This window comes from Stenella coeruleoalba (assembly GCF_951394435.1).
Source record: "Stenella coeruleoalba genome assembly, chromosome: 9".
NCBI lineage: Eukaryota > Metazoa > Chordata > Mammalia > Artiodactyla > Delphinidae > Stenella > Stenella coeruleoalba.
In genome coordinates, this window is record NC_137155.1 from 85,099,035 (window position 1) to 85,118,325 (window position 19,291).

Below are 19,291 nucleotides of genomic sequence, written 5' to 3' on the forward strand. Positions count from 1 at the left end.
ATCCAACCCATTATTATTACTGTTCAGATGGGGACACCAAGACTCAAGAGAATTTCATTAAGTTGTCCAAAGCTCTGCTCTTCATATGTCCACAACTCAGGTCTTCTGATGAACCCAACACTTTCTTGTAAACCACAAGGCCACCCATCAGAGTCATCACTGAAGATCGTATGTCAAAGCGGGATGGGGGATAAGTCTAGAAGACCCCATGACCAATGCAGTGGTTAACTGGGAGGAAAGGAAGGCCTCCTAGCCTATTACAGTATAAAAACTAAACAATTTTGGACTGTCATCACCTCCATTTACCTTGATGTTTTGCATGTGTTGGGAGAGGACCCTTTCCTTCAGCCCAAGGAGGTGGCACAACTGGACAAGTTCTCGGTGGCCAAGGGATGACATAAGGGGCAAAGTAGCAAGCGGGGAGGGTGACCCAAGTTCATCCCTTCATTCGTTCAACAGCACGTGTTCAGCTCCTACAATATCAGGAACCCATGTTCCAAGGGTGCACAGTGACTAAGACAAAAAGATTTTGATGTCACAGAGCTTACATTTAATAGGGAGAAGACAGACAGTAAACAGGAAAAAGTTATTTTCAGATAGGGTAAGTTCTTTTAAAAAAAAAAAAAAAAGGATATTCATTTCATACAGAGTAACTGCGGGGACAGGGCACTCCCTAGCTGTAGTGGCCAGTAGAGGTGTCTTGAGGCTCGCAGGGAGGCTAAACAAGGAGGAAGCCAACTACGCAGCGATTTGGGGAAAGAGCATTCTAGGGCAAAGGCAGAGTGAGTGCAAAAACTCTGAGGAGGGGGCAGACTTGGCACGGAAAAGGCAGAAGGCTGAGCAGCCGGAAGACACTGGGCGAGCAGGGAAGTGTGAATAATGGGGTCTGAGGGAAAGGTGGGGGGTAGATGACAGAGGGCGTTCAAATCCAGGGGAAGGAACGGGAATTTCATTCCAAACGGTATGGGAAGCCATGAAAAGGTTTTAAGCAAGGAAGTAACACGATCAGTTTATCATTGACAAACTCAGTGTGGTTCCAGGTGGAGAATGATTTGTGGGTGGAACAGGAGACCTGCAGGAGTTCCTTGAGGGGTGATGGCGGCCTGGCTCACGTGACACAGGTGAAAACAGGTCATCACTGCTCTAGTAGGGCTTGCTGTGAATATGGAAATGAGAGGAACATTCATAACACCTCCTTGATTTTGGCTTGAGCACCTGGGTGGATGGTCGTGTCATTTTACTGACATGGGGGAGGCTAGGGAGGAACAGGGCAGGGCAACAAAGAAGTCAAGAGTCCAGTTTGGGACATCAAGGGCAGGGCTGTCTGCAGAGTCTGCCAGGGTTGGTACGGGAGGGAATCATGGAGGGAAGTGGCTCACAGAGAAGCTAGCTGTGTGGTCTGCAGAAAGCATCTCATTTAAATGCTCCAAGAGGATGCTGATGGTATCCTTACTTTCTAGATGAGAAACTGATTCTCAGTACCTAACCTGAAGTGAAGCTAAGATCTGAACCTAAGCCTGCAGAAAGCCCCAGAGGCATCAGCGCCCTCTGCTTGTGCCAGCCCTCGGGAGAGGCAGAGGCTGCACCAGGGGACCTTGGCTGGAGGAAGGGGACGCCAACTAAAATATTTTCCTAAGGGACCCAGCATTTTACACTTATTTTTTGCGAAAGCAAAACTATCACATCAAAGTTTCAATTTTACTAAAGGGAAATTGCAAATGCTTATGAAGTACAGGCTAGTTTGTAAATCTCATAAATGTAGAGCCAAAATTAATAATACTAAAAGAGCGGAAATGGCAAAGGATATTCAGCATCAGTTATTTAGTTCTCAGCAAGGAGCCCTCTCTTCACTCAGGTTACAAAGAGAATCTTGGGCACCCAGTTATGCAAACCAGTGAAGGTCTAAAAGTAAGCATCTGAAAGAAATTAGACCAAAATCAAAAGAACTCAGGCTAAGGACAAGACTTTTTAATATTAACTTTTAAGAAAATTGTGGTAAAATCTATATAAGGTAAAAATTTACCATCTTAACCATTTTTCTTCTTTTTTAATTGAACTATAGTTGATTTACAATATTATGTTAGATTTAGGTGTACAGCAAAGTGATTCAGTTTTTTATATATACATATATATACATACATACATACATATGTATATTCTTTTTCATATTCTTTTCCATTATAGGTTATTACAAGATATTGAATATAGTTCCCTGTGCTGTTCAGTAAACCCTTGTTGTTTATCTATTTTACATATAGTAGTTTGTATCTGTTAATCCCAAACTCCTAATCTATCCCTACCACTTCCCTTTTGGTAACCATAAATTTGTTTTCTATGTCTGTGAGTCTGTTTCTGTTTTGTAAACAAGTTCATTTGCATCATTTTTTGGGTTCCACATATAAGTGATATAACCATTTTAACCATTTTTAAGTGTCCAGTTCAATACCACTAAGCACACGTTTGTATCGTTGTACAGCCGTCACTGTCATCCATCACCAGAACTCTTCCATCATCCCAAACTGAAACACTAATTCCCCAAACCTCTCTCCCCCCAGGTCCCTGGCCACTAACACTCTACTCTCTGTCTCTATGAATTTGACTAGGGACCTCATATAGGTGGAATCATACAGCACTTGTCCTTGTGGGTCCAGCTTATCTCACTTAGCATGATGTCTCTAAGGTTCATCCATGCTGTAGAATGTAGAGTAAGACAGTATTTAATTTTGAAAAGTGGACTCCCTCCCCCACAAACTGTTCTGGATTCTAAGGAACTCCTGCTCACAGTTGCCATGGCATGGACGCTGGTGAGAAGGGGAAGAAATGTTGAAATGAGAAAAGGTGATGGACAGATGCCTATCAAAGCTTACTGAATGAAAGCACACCCCTTTCTACCACCTGCAACTTCAACCCACACAATTATATCGTCAGAGCACCGAGAAGAACATCAGTGCCTCCCAAAGCTGTATCCGAAAAGGGTTCCTGATGAAGCAAGTTTGGGAAACACCAGTCACCCTCCTGGACAGCCAAGATGCACATTAGCTTATTATTAAAAGTCCTGGAACTTCCCTGGTGGCACAGTGGTTAAGAATCCACCTGCCAACGAAGGGGTCACAGGTTCGAGCCCTGGTCCGGGAAGATCCCACATGCCATGGAGCAACTAAGCCTGTGCACTGCAACTACTGAGCCTGCACTCTAGAACCTGTGCGCCGCAACTACTGAGCCTGCGTGCCACTACTACTGAAGCCCACACGTCTAGAGCCCGTGCTCCACAACAAGAGAAGCCACCTCAATAAGAAGCCTGCTCACCGCAACTAGAGAAAGCCTGCTCACAGCAACAAAGACCCAATGCAGCCAAAAATAAATAAATTTTAAAAAAATAAAAAATGGAAGTCCAGAGAATTCTTTTGATAAAGACACCTGTTGAAGGATTATTAACAAGGGTTTCTCAAACATGTTTGACTAAAGAACCCTTCCACTGCTTAACACCTATTAATATCTCTAGGAACACTGTTCCATGATACACACTTTGGGAAATGTTGGTATGCTGGCTTTCATTCCTCAAAATTCTTTTACATCTATTTTCTCACTTAGTCTTTATAAAAATTCTGTCAAGTAGATTGAGAAATTTAAGGTGATTTGCTTCACTTACTAAAACAAACAAACAAACAAACAAAAAACCCCAAAGCTATCAAGATTTATGTTTGGAAGGAGAATCTCCAGGTGAGAGAAGCATCTGCAACAAGTGGTCTAAACTTTGTCCCCCTGATGTCCTCTTTCTGCTAAAGACCCACTCACGTAACACATTTTGTCCACCATCGCCACAGCCCCAGAACACACAGCATCCCTCCTTTTAACCTCCTGGCAGAAGATTGCCCGCCTGTTGTAACCCCCTTCTCCTGCTTCCTCTTACCATAGCTGAGAGAGGCTGCAATTTTCTCTATGATTATATGAAATCTGACGGGAAAACTGAATAAACATAGACAAAGGAAGATGCATAAAATGTGCCTCTCTGAACAAACAGGGGTTTCTGCTTCATCCACTCCTAACTCAATTCCAGGCTCAAAGGCCCCTCCATCCTCACACCCAAAGAGCGGGTTCAACTTCAAGGCACCTTGCCCGGCTGTCTCATTTCCTCACTGTCTGTAATGCAGGTGTTTCTGGTGCCCCGTGGGAGCTGCTGCTTTATTGAGGGATAATGAGCCTCCGTCCTGGTCTACGGTGTAAGGCTATGCTCACAAAGGGGTGACCATCATTGCGTCAGTCATCTGGGTAACAGGTGGCCCCCCAAACAGGTCGACAGATGACACAATTTCACAGGTGGGAGGGGGGACTCCCATCACTCTCTGGGCCTCAGTCTTTATGCCTAAACTTTAAAGGGTCTCTAGAGTCTAGCCAGGGGTCAAAAAAGGACAGTGGTCCTGGCAGCACAGCTGGTGTTAAACTGGAGCTTCATCTATAGATGAAGTGAAATAAACTATAACTTGGACATCACACTGACTTGTTATAGTAACTCTATTTATTTTCCTTTTATGACCTCCAGGCCCCAGGCAAAGTCCTACTAAAATGTCCAGCTTTGTCTCAACTGTGCTATTAGATATTAATGGGCAGTTGTAAACGCACTCTCGGGCTGAGGTTCTAAGGAAGATGCATTCCGTCCTCGGGAGCCAATGTGGCCGAAGCTGCAGTTATTAGCAGGAGAAATCCCAATCTCTGGGTGAGGGTTGAGGCTGCAGGATCTCAGCGCCCCTCCTCAAGTGGAGGGTCTTCCTCCAGTGCCAAGTCTGAGCAAGGCCATCGTTCCCTGACCAAGCAAACCCTGCCATCACCTCTCAGGAGCTACTCTCCCGGACACCCACATGCCTGCCTCCCCGACTTCTAGATGCTTCGGGCAAGAATTATCATCTCCATTTAGCAGATGAGGAAACAGAGTTCAGAGGGGTTAAAGGCCTTTCCCAAGGTCACAGAGATTGTTCCAGGAAAGGGGTGATCAGCAGCCACATCGAGGAAGGATAGCGCAATGTGGTAAAGTGTCAAACGGGCACAGAAAAATGAATTGAAAAGAAATGAAGCAATCTCTAAGTGAACAATGAACAAGATTCAGTCTACAGTGAAAAATCAATGAGGCAAAATGCTCAGCCTGTAAAGATCGATGAAGCAACCGACCAGTGACCCGTATTCCCACCTGAATTGACACCCGACCACATCACAGTCATGTCTGTATTTGCCCAAACCAACCCCCATGCCACCTGCCAGCGTATTGCCTGGGTACCAGATTTAACTTCCACCTAGGCACCTCCCCTGCACTGATCTGAACAGCATCTTCAAACAGCCCTTGAATGGTAGCTGATGGAGTCTGCACACACAGGCTACAGAAAGAAGCCCCTGAAACAAGGAAGTAAGGTCACCTTCTGAGAGTTAATTTAGTACCAATCAAGACATCCTCACGGAAGCACCAGATATCTGCAGAAGCCACCTTACAAGGGCAAAGTGTCCCCAAATCACTACTGAAAGAGCAGGGAACCAAAGCCTACTCAGGGTGACATGGTTTCTTCCACTAGACGAGAATGTAAGTCAAGAAGGCTGTAATCTAAACAGTCTGAATAAAAAAGGCATTAGCCAACTCGGGGTGGTTGGCCTGGAGCAAAACGGCAGCAACAGCTGAGTCTTAATCTCACCCCAACCAGGGAGACAGAGAGCACGGTGGTGGCTGCCAGACATGAGTATGCGGCTCGCCCACCAGGAGGCATGCTCAGAGGAGGGACAGCAGTTGGTCACCAGGCTTCTCCACGGCACAGATGACGTGGTTCTCAAAACCAGCAGACTCTCGGTTGCAATTCCACGTTCCCCCAGTGAGCCAGCTGACACCCCCTCCGATTCTTTCTTGCTGGGATATCCCCCAACTTTATTCAGGAGGACACCCTCCATATGCAGCCCCACCTCAGAAGGGGGCCAATCACAACTGGAATAAGCCAGTGAATCCCAGCCCCAGTGGGTAATCATGATTGGATTAAGCCAATCATGGGGGTCTCCTTCCCCCTGCCAGTGGTAAGTTTTGGAACAGCCATGAGACTCAAGCCTGGCCCACTGGACCAAATGGGAAGCCTGCTGGGGACTTCATGTGGAGGAGTACCACTCTGCCTCACTTGCCCACTACCCTTCATGTCATCAACTGTTGCAGGCTCCTCCTGACCATGAGGAGACATTACCAACACAGCCACCATGGCTGAGCAGAGAGAAGAAGGCCCCTGGGGGATGAGGATGCTGTTGAGTGACTGAACGATCCAATCCTGGAGGCACCAACCTGTGGTCTTCTCATGTGAGACGACCATTCACTTACTGTTCACATTATTCTTGGGTTCTGTAACAGCAGCTGAAGGCATCTCATTGACTCACCCAGTAAACCTTCAGGTTACAAAGGTGATCTCCAGATACCCTGCTACCATGAAGCCAAGAAGGGTGTCTAGGAGAGCAAGCACCATTCTTCCACTAACTAAATAGGAACAGACTCCACTACAATCAATAAATGGCGTTTTACATTCAATATCAATATCCCAGAGAATTAGAGTGAGTTAGTCCTGAGAATCTGTCCATCTCTGGATACACAGGCAAGGCAGACCCTGGTCCATGGTAACCCCACCCTGGGAGACCCTACCTGGAAGCCATTGGCTGCCTGCATGTTGGCGTCACCTTGTTTAATGGCAATTGAAGGGAATGATGGGAAACACATGCTTCCTTCCAGCCCCACCTACCTCACATCCACTCAAGTCCTTTATCCACTCGATGTATTTGTGTCCTTGTCTTTCAACAAGCTACATCTTACCTACCTCACGGTGTTTTTGAGAGTAAAATGAAATCAATATGAAAACAAAGTGATATATAAACCATGGTACTTTGGATAAGAAGGCTGTGTGGGGAATCAGCTCAACTTCCTGTATATCAGAATCACTAGGGGAGATTTTTATAAAGCACAGACACCAGGATCCCACCTCCAGAAACTATCATCCAAAAGATGTGGGATAAGCCTTCCGGGAAGATGGCGGAGGAGTAGGACGTGGAGATCGCCTTCCTCCCCACAGATACACCAGAAATACATCTACACGTGGAGCAACTCCTACAGAACACCTACTGAACGCTGGCAGACCTCAGACCTCCCTAAAGGCAAGAAACCCCCCACGTACCTGGGTAGGGCAAAAGAAAAAAGAATAAAAAGAGACAAAAGGATAGGGACGGGACCTGCACTTCTAGGAGGCAGCCGTGAAAGAGGAAAGATTTCCACACACTAGGAAGCCCCTTCGCGGGCGGAGACTGCGGGTGGCTGAGGGGGAAAGCTTCGGAGCCGCGGAGGAGAGCACAGACACAGGGGTGCGGGGAGCAAAGCGGAGAGATTCCCGCACAGAGGATCAGGGCCGACCGGTACTCACCAGGCTGAGAGGCTTGTCTGCTCACCTGCCGGGCCGGGCGGGGCTGGGAGCTGAGGCTCGGGCTTCGGTCGGAGGCAGGGAGAGGACTGGGGTTGGTGGCGTGAACACAGCCTGAAGGGGTTAGTGCACCACAGCTAGCCGGGAGGGAGTCCCGGGAAAAGTCTGGACCTGCCGAAGAGGCAGGAGACATTTTCTTCCCTCTTTGTTTCCTGGTGCGCGAGGAGAGGGGATTAAGAACGCTGCTTAAAGGAGATCCAGAAACGGGCGCGAGCCGCGGCTAACAGCGCGGACCCCAGAGACGGTCATGAGACGCTAAGGCTACTGCTGCCGCCACCAAGAAGCCTGTGTACGAGCACAGGTCACTCTCCACACCTCCCTTCTGGGGAGCCTGTGCAGGCCGCCACTGCCAGGGTCCCGGGATCCAGGGACAGCTTCCCCGGGAAAACGCACGGCGCGCCTCAGGCTGGTGCAACGTCATGCCTGCGTCTGCCGCCGCAGGCCCGCCCCGCGCTCCGTGCCCCTCCCCCCCACCCCCGCGCTCCGTGCCCCTCCCCCCCCGCGCTCCGTGCCCCTCCCCCCCCGCGCTCCGTGCCCCTCCCCCCCCCCCCCCCCCCCCCCGGCCTGAGTGAGCCAGAGCCCCCGAATCAGCTGCTCCTTTAACCCCGTCCTGTCTGAGCGAAAAACAGACGCCCTCCGGCGACCTACACGCAGAGGCGGGGCCAAATCCAAAGCTGAGACCCTGGGAGCTGAGAGAACAAAGAAGAGAAAGAGAAATCTCTCCCAGCAGCCTCAGGAGCAGCGCATTAAAGCTCCACAATCAACTTGATATATCCTGCATCTGTGGAATACATGAATAGACAAGGAATCATCCCAAATTGAGGAGGTGGACTTGGAGAGCAAGATTTATGATTTTTTCCCCTTTTCCTCTTGTTGTGAGTGTGTATGTGTATGCTTCTGTGTGAGATTTTGACTGTATAGCTTTGCTTCCACCATTTGTCCGAGGGTTCTATCCGTCCGTTTTTGTTTTTTTTTTAATTTTTTCTTAACAATTACTTTTTATTTTAATAACTTTATTTTATTTTACTTTATCTTCATTCTTCCTTTCCTTCCTTCCCTTCTTTAGACAACGAATCATCCCAAATTGAGGAGGTGGCCTTTGAGAGCAAGATTTATGATTTTTTTCCCCTTTTCCTCTTTTTGTGATTGTGTATGCTTCTGTGTGAGATTTTGTCTGTATAGCTTTGCTTCCACCATTTGTCCTAGGGTTCTATCTGTCCATTTTTTTCTCTTCATAATTATTTTTATATTTTAATAACTTTATTATATTTTATCTTAATTTATTTTACTTTATCTTCTTTCTTTTTTCCTTCCTTCCCTCCTTCCTTCCTTCCTTCCTCCCTCCCTCCCTCCATCCCTTCCTTCTTTCTTTCTTTCTACTTCTACTAATTCTTACTTTCTACTTTTTCTCCCTTTTATTCTGAGCCGTGTGGATGAAAGGCTCTTGGTGCTGCAGCCATGAGTCAGTGCTGTGCCTCTGAGGTGGGAGAGCCAACTTCAGGACACTGGTCCACAAAAGCCCTCCCAGCTCCACATAATATCAAACGGCGAAAATCTCCCAGAGATCTCCATCTCAACACCAGCACCCAGCTTCACTCAACGACCAGCAAGCTACAGTGCTGGACATCCTATGCCAAACAACTAGCAAGACAGGAACACAACCCCACCCATAAGCAGAGAGGCTGCCTAAAATCATAATAAGTCCAAAGACACCCCAAAACACACCACCAGACGTGGACCTGCCCACCAGAAAGACAAGATCCAGCCTCATCCACCTGAACACAGGCACTAGTCCCCTCCACCAGGAAGCCTACAGAACCCACTGAACCAACCTTAGCCACTGGGGACAGACACCAAAAACAACAGGAACTACGAACCTGCAGCCTGCAAAAAGGAGACCCCAAACACAGTAAGATAAGCAAAATGAGAAGACAGAGAAACACACAGCAGATGAAGGAGCAAGATAAAAACCCACCAGACCTAACAAATGAAGAGGAAATAGGCAGTCTACCTGAAAAAGAATTCAGAATAATGATAGTAAAGATGATCCAAAATGTTGGAAATAGAATAGACAAAATGCAAGAAACATTTAACAAGGACCTAGAAGAACTAAAGATGAAACAAACAATGATGAACAACACAATAAAGGAAATTAAAAATACTCTAGATGGGGTCAATAGCAGAATAACTGAGGCAGAAGAATGGATAAGTGACCTGGAAGATAAAATAGTGGAAATAACTACTGCAGAGCAGAATAAAGAAAAAAGAATGAAAAGAACTGAGGACAGTCTCAGAGACCTCTGGGACAACATTAAATGCACCAACATTCGAATTATAGGGGTTCCAGAAGAAGAGAAAAAGAAAGGGACTGAGAAAATATTTGAAGAGATTATAGTTGAAAACTTCCCTAATATGGGAAATGAAATAGTTAATCAAGTCCAGGAAACACAGAGAGTCCCATACAGGATAAATCCAAGGAGAAACAGGCCAAGACACATATTAATCAAACTGTCAAAAATTAAATACAAAGAAAACATATTAAAAACAGCAAGGGAAAAACAACACACAAGGGAATCCCCATAAGGTTAACAGCTGATCTTTCAGCAGAAACTCTGCAAGCCAGAAGGGACTGGCAGGACATATTTAAAGTGATGAAGGAGAAAAACCTGCAACCAAGATTACTCTACCCAGCAAGGATCTCATTCAGATTTGATGCAGAAATTAAAACATTTACAGACAAGCAAAAGCTGAGAGAGTTCAGCACCACCAAACCATCTCTACAACAACTGCTAAAGGAACTTCTCTAGGCAAGAAATACAAGAGAAGGAAAAGACCTACAATAATGAACCCAAAACAATTAAGAAAATGGGAATAGGAACATACATATTGATAATTACCTTAAATGTAAATGGACTAAATGCTCCCACCAAAAGACACAGACTGGCTGAATGGATACAATAGAAGACGCATATATTTGCTGTCTACAAGAGACCCACTTCAGACCTAGAGACACATACAGACTGAAAGTAAGGGGATGGAAAAAGATATTTCATGCAAATGGAAACCAAAAGAAAGCTGGAGTAGCAATTCTCATATCAGACAAAATAGACTTTAAAATGAAGACTATTAGAAGAGACAAAGAAGGACACTACATAATGATCAAGGGATCGATCCAAGAAGAAGATATAACAATTGTAAATATTTATGCACCCAACATAGGAGCACCTCAATACATAAGGCAAATACTAACAGCCATAAAAGGGGAAATCGACAGTAACACATTCATAGTAGGGGACTTTAACACCCCACTTTCACCAATGCACAGATAATCCAAAATGAAAATAAATAAGGAAACACAAGCTTTAAGTGATACATTAAACAAGATGGACTTCATTGATATTTGTAGGACATTCCATCCAAGAACAACAGAATACACATTTTTCTCAAGTGCTCACGGAACACTCTCCAGGATAGATCATATCTTGGGTCACAAATCAAGCCTTGGTAAATTTAAGAAAATTGAAATTGTATCAAGTATCTTTTCTGACCACAATGCTATGAGACTAGATATCAATTACAGGAAAAGATCTGTAAAAAATACAAACACATGGAGGCTAAACAATACACTACTTAATAACGAAGCGATCACTGAAGAAATCAAAGAGGAAATCAAAAAATACCTAGAAACAAATGACAATGGAGACGCGACAACCCAAAATCTATGGGATGCAGCAAAAGCAGTTCTAAGAGGGAAGTTTATAGCAATACAATCCTACCTTAAGAAACAGGAAACATCTTGAATAAACCACCTAACCTTGCACCTAAAGCAATTAGAGAAAGAAGAACAAAAAAACCCCAAAGTTAGCAGAAGGAAAGAAATCATAAAAATCAGATCAGAAATAAATGGAAAAGAAATGAAGGAAACGATAGCAAAGTTCAATAAAACCAAAAGCTGGTTTTTTGAGAAGATAAACAAAATTGATAAACCATTAGCCAGACTCATCAAGAAAAAAAGGGAGAAGACTCAAATCAATAGAATTAGAAATGAAAAAGGAGAAGTAACAACTGACACTGCAGAAATACAAAAGATCATGAGAGATTACTACAAGCAACTCTATGCCAATAAAATGGACAACCTGGAAGAAATGGACAAATTCTTAGAAATGCACAACCTGCCAAGACTGAATCAGGAAGAAATAGAAAATATGAACAGGCCAATCACAAGCACTGAAATTGAAACTGTGATTAAAAATCTTCCAACAAACAAAATCCCAGGACCAGATGGCTTCACAGGCGAATTCTATCAAACATTTAGAGAACAGCTAACACCTATCCTTCTCAAACTCTTCCAAAATATAGCAGAGGGCAGAACACTCCCAAACTCATTCTACGAGGCCACCATCACCTTGATACCAAAACCAGACAAGGATGTCACAAAGAAAGAAAACTACAGGCCAATATCACTGATGAACATAGATGCAAAAATCTTCAACAAAATACTAGCAAACAGAATCCAACAGCACATTAAACGGATCATACACCATGATCAAGTGGGGTTTATTCCAGGAATGCAAGGATTCTTCAATATACGCAAATCAATCAACGTGATACACCATATTAACAAATTGAAGGAGAAAAACCATATGATCATCTCAATAGATGCAGAGAAAGCTTTCGACAAAATTCAACACAAATTTATGATAAAAACTCTGCAGAAAGTAGGCATAGAGGGAACTTTCCTCAACATAATAAAGGCCATATATGACAAACCTACAGCCAACATCGTCCTCAATGGTGAAAAACTGAAAGCATTTCCACTAAGATCAGGAAAAAGACAAGGTTGCCCACTCTCACCACTCTTATTCAACATAGTTTTGGAAGTTTTAGCCACAGCAATCAGAGAAGAAAAGGAAGTAAAAGGAATCCAAATCGGAAAAGAAGAAGTAAAGCTGTCACTGTTTGCAGATGACATGATACTATACATAGAGAATCCTAAAGATGCTACCAGAAAAATACTAGAGCTAATCAATGAATTTGGTAAAGTAGTAGTATACAAAATTAATGCACAGAAATCTCTGGCATTCCTATACACTAATGATGAAAATTCTGACAGTGAAATCAAGAAAACACTCCCATTTACCATTGCAACAAAAAAAAATAAAATATGTAGGAATAAACCTACCTAAGGAGTCAAAAGACCTGTATGCAGAAAATTGTAAGACACTGATGAAAGAAATTAAAGATGATACAAGTAGATGGAGAGATATACCATGTTCTTGGATTGGAAGAATCAACATTGTGAAAATGACTATACTACCCAAAGCAATCTACAGATTCAATGCAATCCCTATCAAGCTACCACTGGCATTTTTCACAGAACTACAACAAAAAATTTCACAATTTGTATGGAAACACAAAAGACCCCAAACAGCCAAAGCAATCTTGAGAACGAAAACCGGAGCTGGAGGAATCAGGCTCCCTGACTTCAGACTATACTACAAAGCTACAGTAATCAAGACAGTATGGTACTGGCACAAAAACAGAAAGATAGATCAATGGAACAGGATAGAAAGCCCAGAGATAAACCCACGCACATATGGTCACCTTATATTTGATAAAGGAGGCAGGAATGTACAGTAGAGAAAAGACAGCCTCTTCAATAAGTGGTGCCGGGAAAACTGGACAGGTACATGTAAAAGTATGAGATTAGATCACTCCCTAACACCATACACAAAAATAAGCTCAAAATGGATTAAAGACCTAAATGTAAGGCCAGAAACTATCAAACTCTTAGAGGAAAACATAGGGAGGACACTCTATGACATAAATCACAGCAAGATCCTTTTTGACCCACCTCCTAGAGAAATGGAAATAAAAATAAACTAATGGGACCCAATGAAACTTCAAAGCTTTTGCACAGCAAAGGAAACCATAAACAAGATAAAAAGACAACCCTCAGAATGGGACAAAATATTTGCAAATGAAGCAACTGACAAAGGATTAATCTCCAAAATTTATAAGCAGCTCATGCAGCTTAATAACAAACAACCCAATCCAAAAATGGGCAGAAGACCTAAATAGACATTTCTCCAAAGAAGATATACAGACTGCCAACAAACACATGAAAGAATGCTCAACATCACTAATCATTAGAGCAATGCAAATCAAAACTACAATGAGATATCATCTCACACCAGTCAGAATGGCCATCATCAAAAAATCTATAAACAATAAATGCTGGAGAGGGTGTGGAGAAAAGGGAACCCTCTTGCACTGTTGGTGGGAATGTAAATTGATACAGCCACTGTGGAGAACAGTATGGAGTTTCCTTAAAAAACTACAAATAGAACTACCATATGACCCAGCAATCCCACTACTGGGCATATACCCTGAGAAAACCATAATTCAAAAAGAGTCATGTACCAAAATGTTCATTGCAGCTCTAGTTACAATAGCCTGGAGGTGGAAACAACCTAAATGTCCATCATCAGATGAATGGATAAAGAAGATGTGGCACATATATACAATGGAATATTACTCAGCCATAAAAGGAAACGAAATTGAGCTATTTGTAATGATGCTGATAGACCTAGAGTCTGTCATACAGAGTGAAGTAAGTCAGAAGGAGAGAGACAAATACCATATGCTAACACATATATATGGAGTTTAAGAAAAAAAAAAACTGTCATGAAGAACCTAGGGGTAAGACAGGAATAAAGACTGTGTCCTACTAGACCTACTAGAGAATGGACTTGAGGATATGGGGAGGGGGAAGGGTAACGTGTGACAAAGCGAGAGAGAGGCATGGACATATATACACTACCAAACGTAAGGTAGATAGCTAGTGGGAAGCAGCCGCATAGCACAGGGAGATCAGCTCGGTGCTTTGTGACCGCCTGGTGGGGTGGGATAGGGAGGGTGGGAGGGAGGGAGACACAATAGGGAAGAGATATGGGAACATATGTATATGTATAACTGATTCACTTTGTTATAAAGCAGAAACTAACACACCATTGTAAAGCAATTATACTCCAATAAAGATGTTAAAAAAAAAAGAAACAAAAGATGTGGGATAGACATCGGTATTTTTTAAATAGCAACAATTATTTAAAATTAATTATAAAATTATTATTAAAATATTGTTTTTTTAAAAAAGCAATAATCACTTGCTTCCCAAGTGATTATTTTAATATGCAGCCAGAATGGATGAGAACTGCTGACAGCTGATCCTGTGCAGGTGAGGAAGCAAGCCCAAGGAATGGAACGGGCCACTGGACATCACCGTCCACCACCCACAGAGCCAGAACACAAGCAGTCTGGACTCCTGAATCCCAGATTAGGTTACTTCCCATTATGCTTCAGTGTCAACAGCAGGGTATTTATAGAGCACTATTATTAACAGAGAAAGCAAAGGCAGGAAGAAGGAATTATAAAGGGTCATTAGGAAACTTTTGGGGGTGATAGGTATGTTTATTATTGAATATATTGTTTGTGAATATATGGTTTCACAAGTGTTTACCTATGTCAAAACTCATTACATTGTATACTTTAAATATGCAGTTTATGCTATAGCAATTATACCTCAATAAACTGAATTTTTAAACAAATAGACTAAAAAAGACAACCTACAATGTGGGAGAAAATATTTGCAATTATCATACTTCTGGTAAGTCTAGAAAATATCGAGAAGTTCAACAACTCAACAACAAAAAGACAAACCACCCAATTTAAAAAATGGACAAATGACTTGCTGAGACATGTCTCCAAAGAAGATATACAGATTACCAAGAAGCCCATGAAAAGACGTCATGAGGGAAATGCAAATCAAAACCACAATGCGTTACCACTTCACACCTACTGGGATGGCTAAAATCAAATGTAAAATAACAAGTGTTGTCAATAGTGTGAAAAAACTGGAATCCTTGAATACTGTTGGTAAGAATGTAAAATGGTGTAGCTGCTGTGGAAAACGGGTGGGTCCTCAAAAAGCTAAAAATAGAATTACCATGCAATCCGGCAATTCCACTCCTAGGTATATACCCAAAAGAACTGAAAACAGGGACCCGAGCAGATATACATACACCAATGTTCATTTTAGCCAGTGTTCAAGGGCCAAAAGGTGGGAACAGCCCAAGTGAAACTTGACTCCACATCACAGGATCCCCTGGAGAAGACACGCCGAGCTTCTGATTGGGTGGGTCTGGGGCAGGGCTCAGTAACATGCATTTCTAACAAGTTCCCAGGTGACAATGCAGCTGCTGCCTGGAGACCACACTTTGAGGACCACCGATACACAGACTCTGGTTTCCCTCACCACCATCTCATGTTTCTCACTTGCTTCGGTATTATAATCCCCATCTTGCAGCTATAGAAACTCAAAATCAAAGATCACACATCCTAGAACCACACAAGGAGTTACTGGCTGGACCTAGAACCTGAGTTCAGTGCTCTTTGCAGTCACCTACCACCTCCCTCAAAGTCAATAAGTGTCTGAAGGCATAAAAGATGTTTGGATTCATTCCAATAAAATGGTGTAAGGGTGATCTAGAAAATAACTGGCACTGGTATCAAAGAAATCCAGTAAGGAGACAGAAAGAGGATGGAGCAGTAATGACTAGAGTCTAGTTTGGGGGTCAAGGTAATAGGCACAAATGTGTAGATGGAGTTGGAAAGAATTGAAATACGGACCATTTTTCCTTCATTCTTATGAAATGAATTACCTCTTAACAAAATGAAAAGAAATGTTCTCTCCTTGCATTGTCCAAAGTAATATGCCTCTGGGCACAGTGAATCACCTGTCACACGTTCTATAAGAGTCACTGCTTAATGCTCTACACATCAGATTCTCTTCTTTCCTAAAAGCTTATCTGCTCTGACGATGACACTCTCCTACTCAGGAAATTTCAGTGGCTCCCTATTGACTACAGAAAGAAGGATAGACTCAGCTTTGTATTCAAAGACCTCCTCCGTCTGGCTTTCATCATTTCCACTCAAACAGAACTCCTCTTCACTGCCCATACGTGTCCTGTGCTTTCCTGCTTTCATGTCTTCATCAAGTTGTTCCCTTTGCCTGAGATTCCCCTCTCCTCCTCCCTCCTCTAGCACTACACTTAACAAATTCGACCTTGGACAAATTACTTATTCCCTTTAGGCTTCAGTTTCCTCAACCATAAAATGGGGATGAGAGTAGGAAAAAACGAAGCAGTCTGTGCAACTGGTTAGAACCATCACAAACCCCTCTTAACCTCCAAGCCAAAGGAATCTCTCGCCTTCCCTGAATTTCCGAAACAATGGGTGCAAATATCAGAACTTATCACTTTCTACTTTGCATTTGCCGAGACGTTTATCCTGTATTCACCCGGCAGCTAAATAAGCCCTACTGAGGTGAAGATATGCTTCTTATGTATAGTTCAACGCACAGGGCTCAGCACTCAGCCCAGTGCAAGTGCCCTCAGGAGTTGGAAGGACATACGATCAGTTTCATGAGACCTTAAATGGACCCTAGAATGCCCCTCCCAGTGCTCTCAGCCCCATCAGAGGTAGTCAAATCCTTGGGCAGGACATAACTTCAGGAATCAGATGGGTGCAAGGCCTCCAACATGAAAAGATTTAACTTGTCCTGTGAACCAGTCGCTGAGCTTTGGAGAAGAGTCTCCAGACACCCCTGTTCAAAGAGTTCCCCCAACTCCACAGAGGCCAGCCTCAGCCCAGTTTTCTACCCCCAAAGCATCTTCCAACAATTCAAAGATTCCCTTCCACATCAGGAGTCCCTCGTGCTTACTTAACACAAAAAACCCTTGGCTTCACAAGAAAACCATTGTTCTCTCATTTGATGCTTCTCGGCCTCTGTTCTCCCTGTGCTCTGCTAGTCTATGAAGCTGCAGCTGCCCTGCCCACCTAGGGGGGTTCAGACTCAGTGGAGTCTGCGAGCTTCCTCTGCACACAGGTGGCAGGCCCAGCAGGCTCCCTTCCCCGCCCGCTGCCAGTACCTCGCCTCTCCTCCGCTCGCTGCCTGCCTCACAGCCCTGGTACCAACACCCCAGAGCAACCAGCTCCTTGAACAAAGCCACATCATCTTGGGACCCCAGAACTCTGATTTGGTCCCACTGCCTGCAGAACCAAACCCCTGTGGGGTTGTTCTAAAGGACAGATTGAGGGAACCTGTTTGTTTTGGCAACTCACCAAACAACAGAAGCAATGACACTGAAGGACATTCCTTTGCTGGGGGAGGGGAAAGGTTGAAGAAAGGGAGCCTGGGAAACAAAATGGCCACTCAGTGGTGACTCCCAGGGCTGAGCTGACTCAGAAGACATGGCCGGTAAAGAGGAAGCCACAGCGTGATGTGTGTTTCGGGGGGGTGGGCGGTGTGTAAAGGAAAGGGGAGCAGGCGCTCACGATGAAATGGATAACTGGGCAGCATAAACAAAGAAAGGAGGCAATACTTCTCTCTGCTTGGCTGGAACAGGGACACCTAGCGAGATCCATCAGCAAGCTTATTCCTCCCTGACCCTAACCTAGGGCTCCTCAGCTGACCTGCCACAGGGTCACCTGTCCTACTAATTCCTCCCACCATTAGACTCACTCCTGCTGTAGGGGTCCCAGTAAGGAAGGAGCATCTCATCTTCCAGGAGAGTCAGGAGTCAGAGCAAATGGGACAGATACCGGGTTGGCTGGCGTGGGAGGTCTTTTATTTTAGTGGTCTCTAAAATAAGGAGATATGGGAAGAAAATACTAGAATTTCTATTTAAATATATTTTTATCTCAAAAGAATGAAAGTTAAGGGCTCTACTACTAATATTCGATATATAGAACCGGCATGACCCTGGGGTTGATATATCAACAGGCCTGTGTCCTGCAGGGGACAGCAGGTGTCCTGAGGGCAGAGTAGGTCCCTCATAATGCCAAAGGACTGAGGTGGTCCCGTCACACTTTAATTTGCCAGCAGTATGTGCAAGATGCTGCAGCTTACCTGTGCTAACTAAGGGGTTTTATGATGTACTGCATTATTTCTTTTTAACCATCCAGTGTTTTTTAAAATGGGCAAGTGACTTTAAAAGATTCCTATAAGAAGAATATAGCTAGAAAATAATGCAAATAATGCAAGTGCTAGCAAGCAATAAGAGAATGAAGAGATGATCCTTCTACTCCCAGCACCAACCCTTCGTCATCCACATTATAAGCCACAGGGTCAACTAACCAGACTGGAAGTCATTCTCTTCTCAAAAAAAAAAAAAAAATCAAAATTATTAGGAAGACTATTTTGATACCTGGGTTTATATTCACCGTCATGAATGCATCATGAACGCTAACCCTCCCCATAAGTGCTGATTTACTTTGAGATACTGCATTATGGATGACAACGTGTGCCGAAACATGGCAGACCATAGTCCATGCCCCGCTCTGCAGAGGGGGGCCCTGGGTGGGCCAGGGCAGGGAGGGCCCGTGATCTGGCTGGTGGGCTTCAGTGGGAGAATGAGGAAGGAGTGGGGTTACACTCTCATGGATCTCAAGAGCCAGCTCTTTGTAAAGGCCTTTGGGCTGAGACCAACGAGCTGACTCACTTCTCCTCCCACCCTCTTCCTCATATCATCCGCAGAGCTGGGGCCGTGAAGGAAAAGGGAAGGGGTCCCTTCCTACTCAAGCACTTCATTCATCTCATTTACCTTCATGGCAGCTACCCTGTGGCCCACGCCCCACTGTGCCAGCGGTTCACCCAAGAGAGCCAAAAGAAGTGTGATGCTGAGAATGAGGACCCAGGTCCCTTTGCTCCCTGCCTCTGCTTTATTACTTGATGGAAGCCTCTCTGAAGGCCT

General features: G+C 44.1%; 2 protein-coding genes across 2 annotated transcripts in view; both read right to left on the reverse strand.

Annotated features, from left to right (window-relative positions):
* Window positions 1-7,934, reverse strand: part of PLXNA4 (plexin A4) — a 393,937-nt gene extending 386,003 nt beyond the window's left edge. The window contains exon 1 of the mRNA XM_079931118.1: window positions 7,422-7,934. Coding sequence (XP_079787244.1) covers window positions 7,422-7,611 — 190 coding nt within the window. The 5' untranslated portion in view covers window positions 7,612-7,934. The remainder of the gene's footprint in view (window positions 1-7,421) is intronic.
* The window catches only part of CHCHD3 (coiled-coil-helix-coiled-coil-helix domain containing 3), a 538,892-nt gene that overhangs the window by 13,897 nt on the left and 505,704 nt on the right, over window positions 1-19,291 (reverse strand). The window lies entirely within an intron of this gene.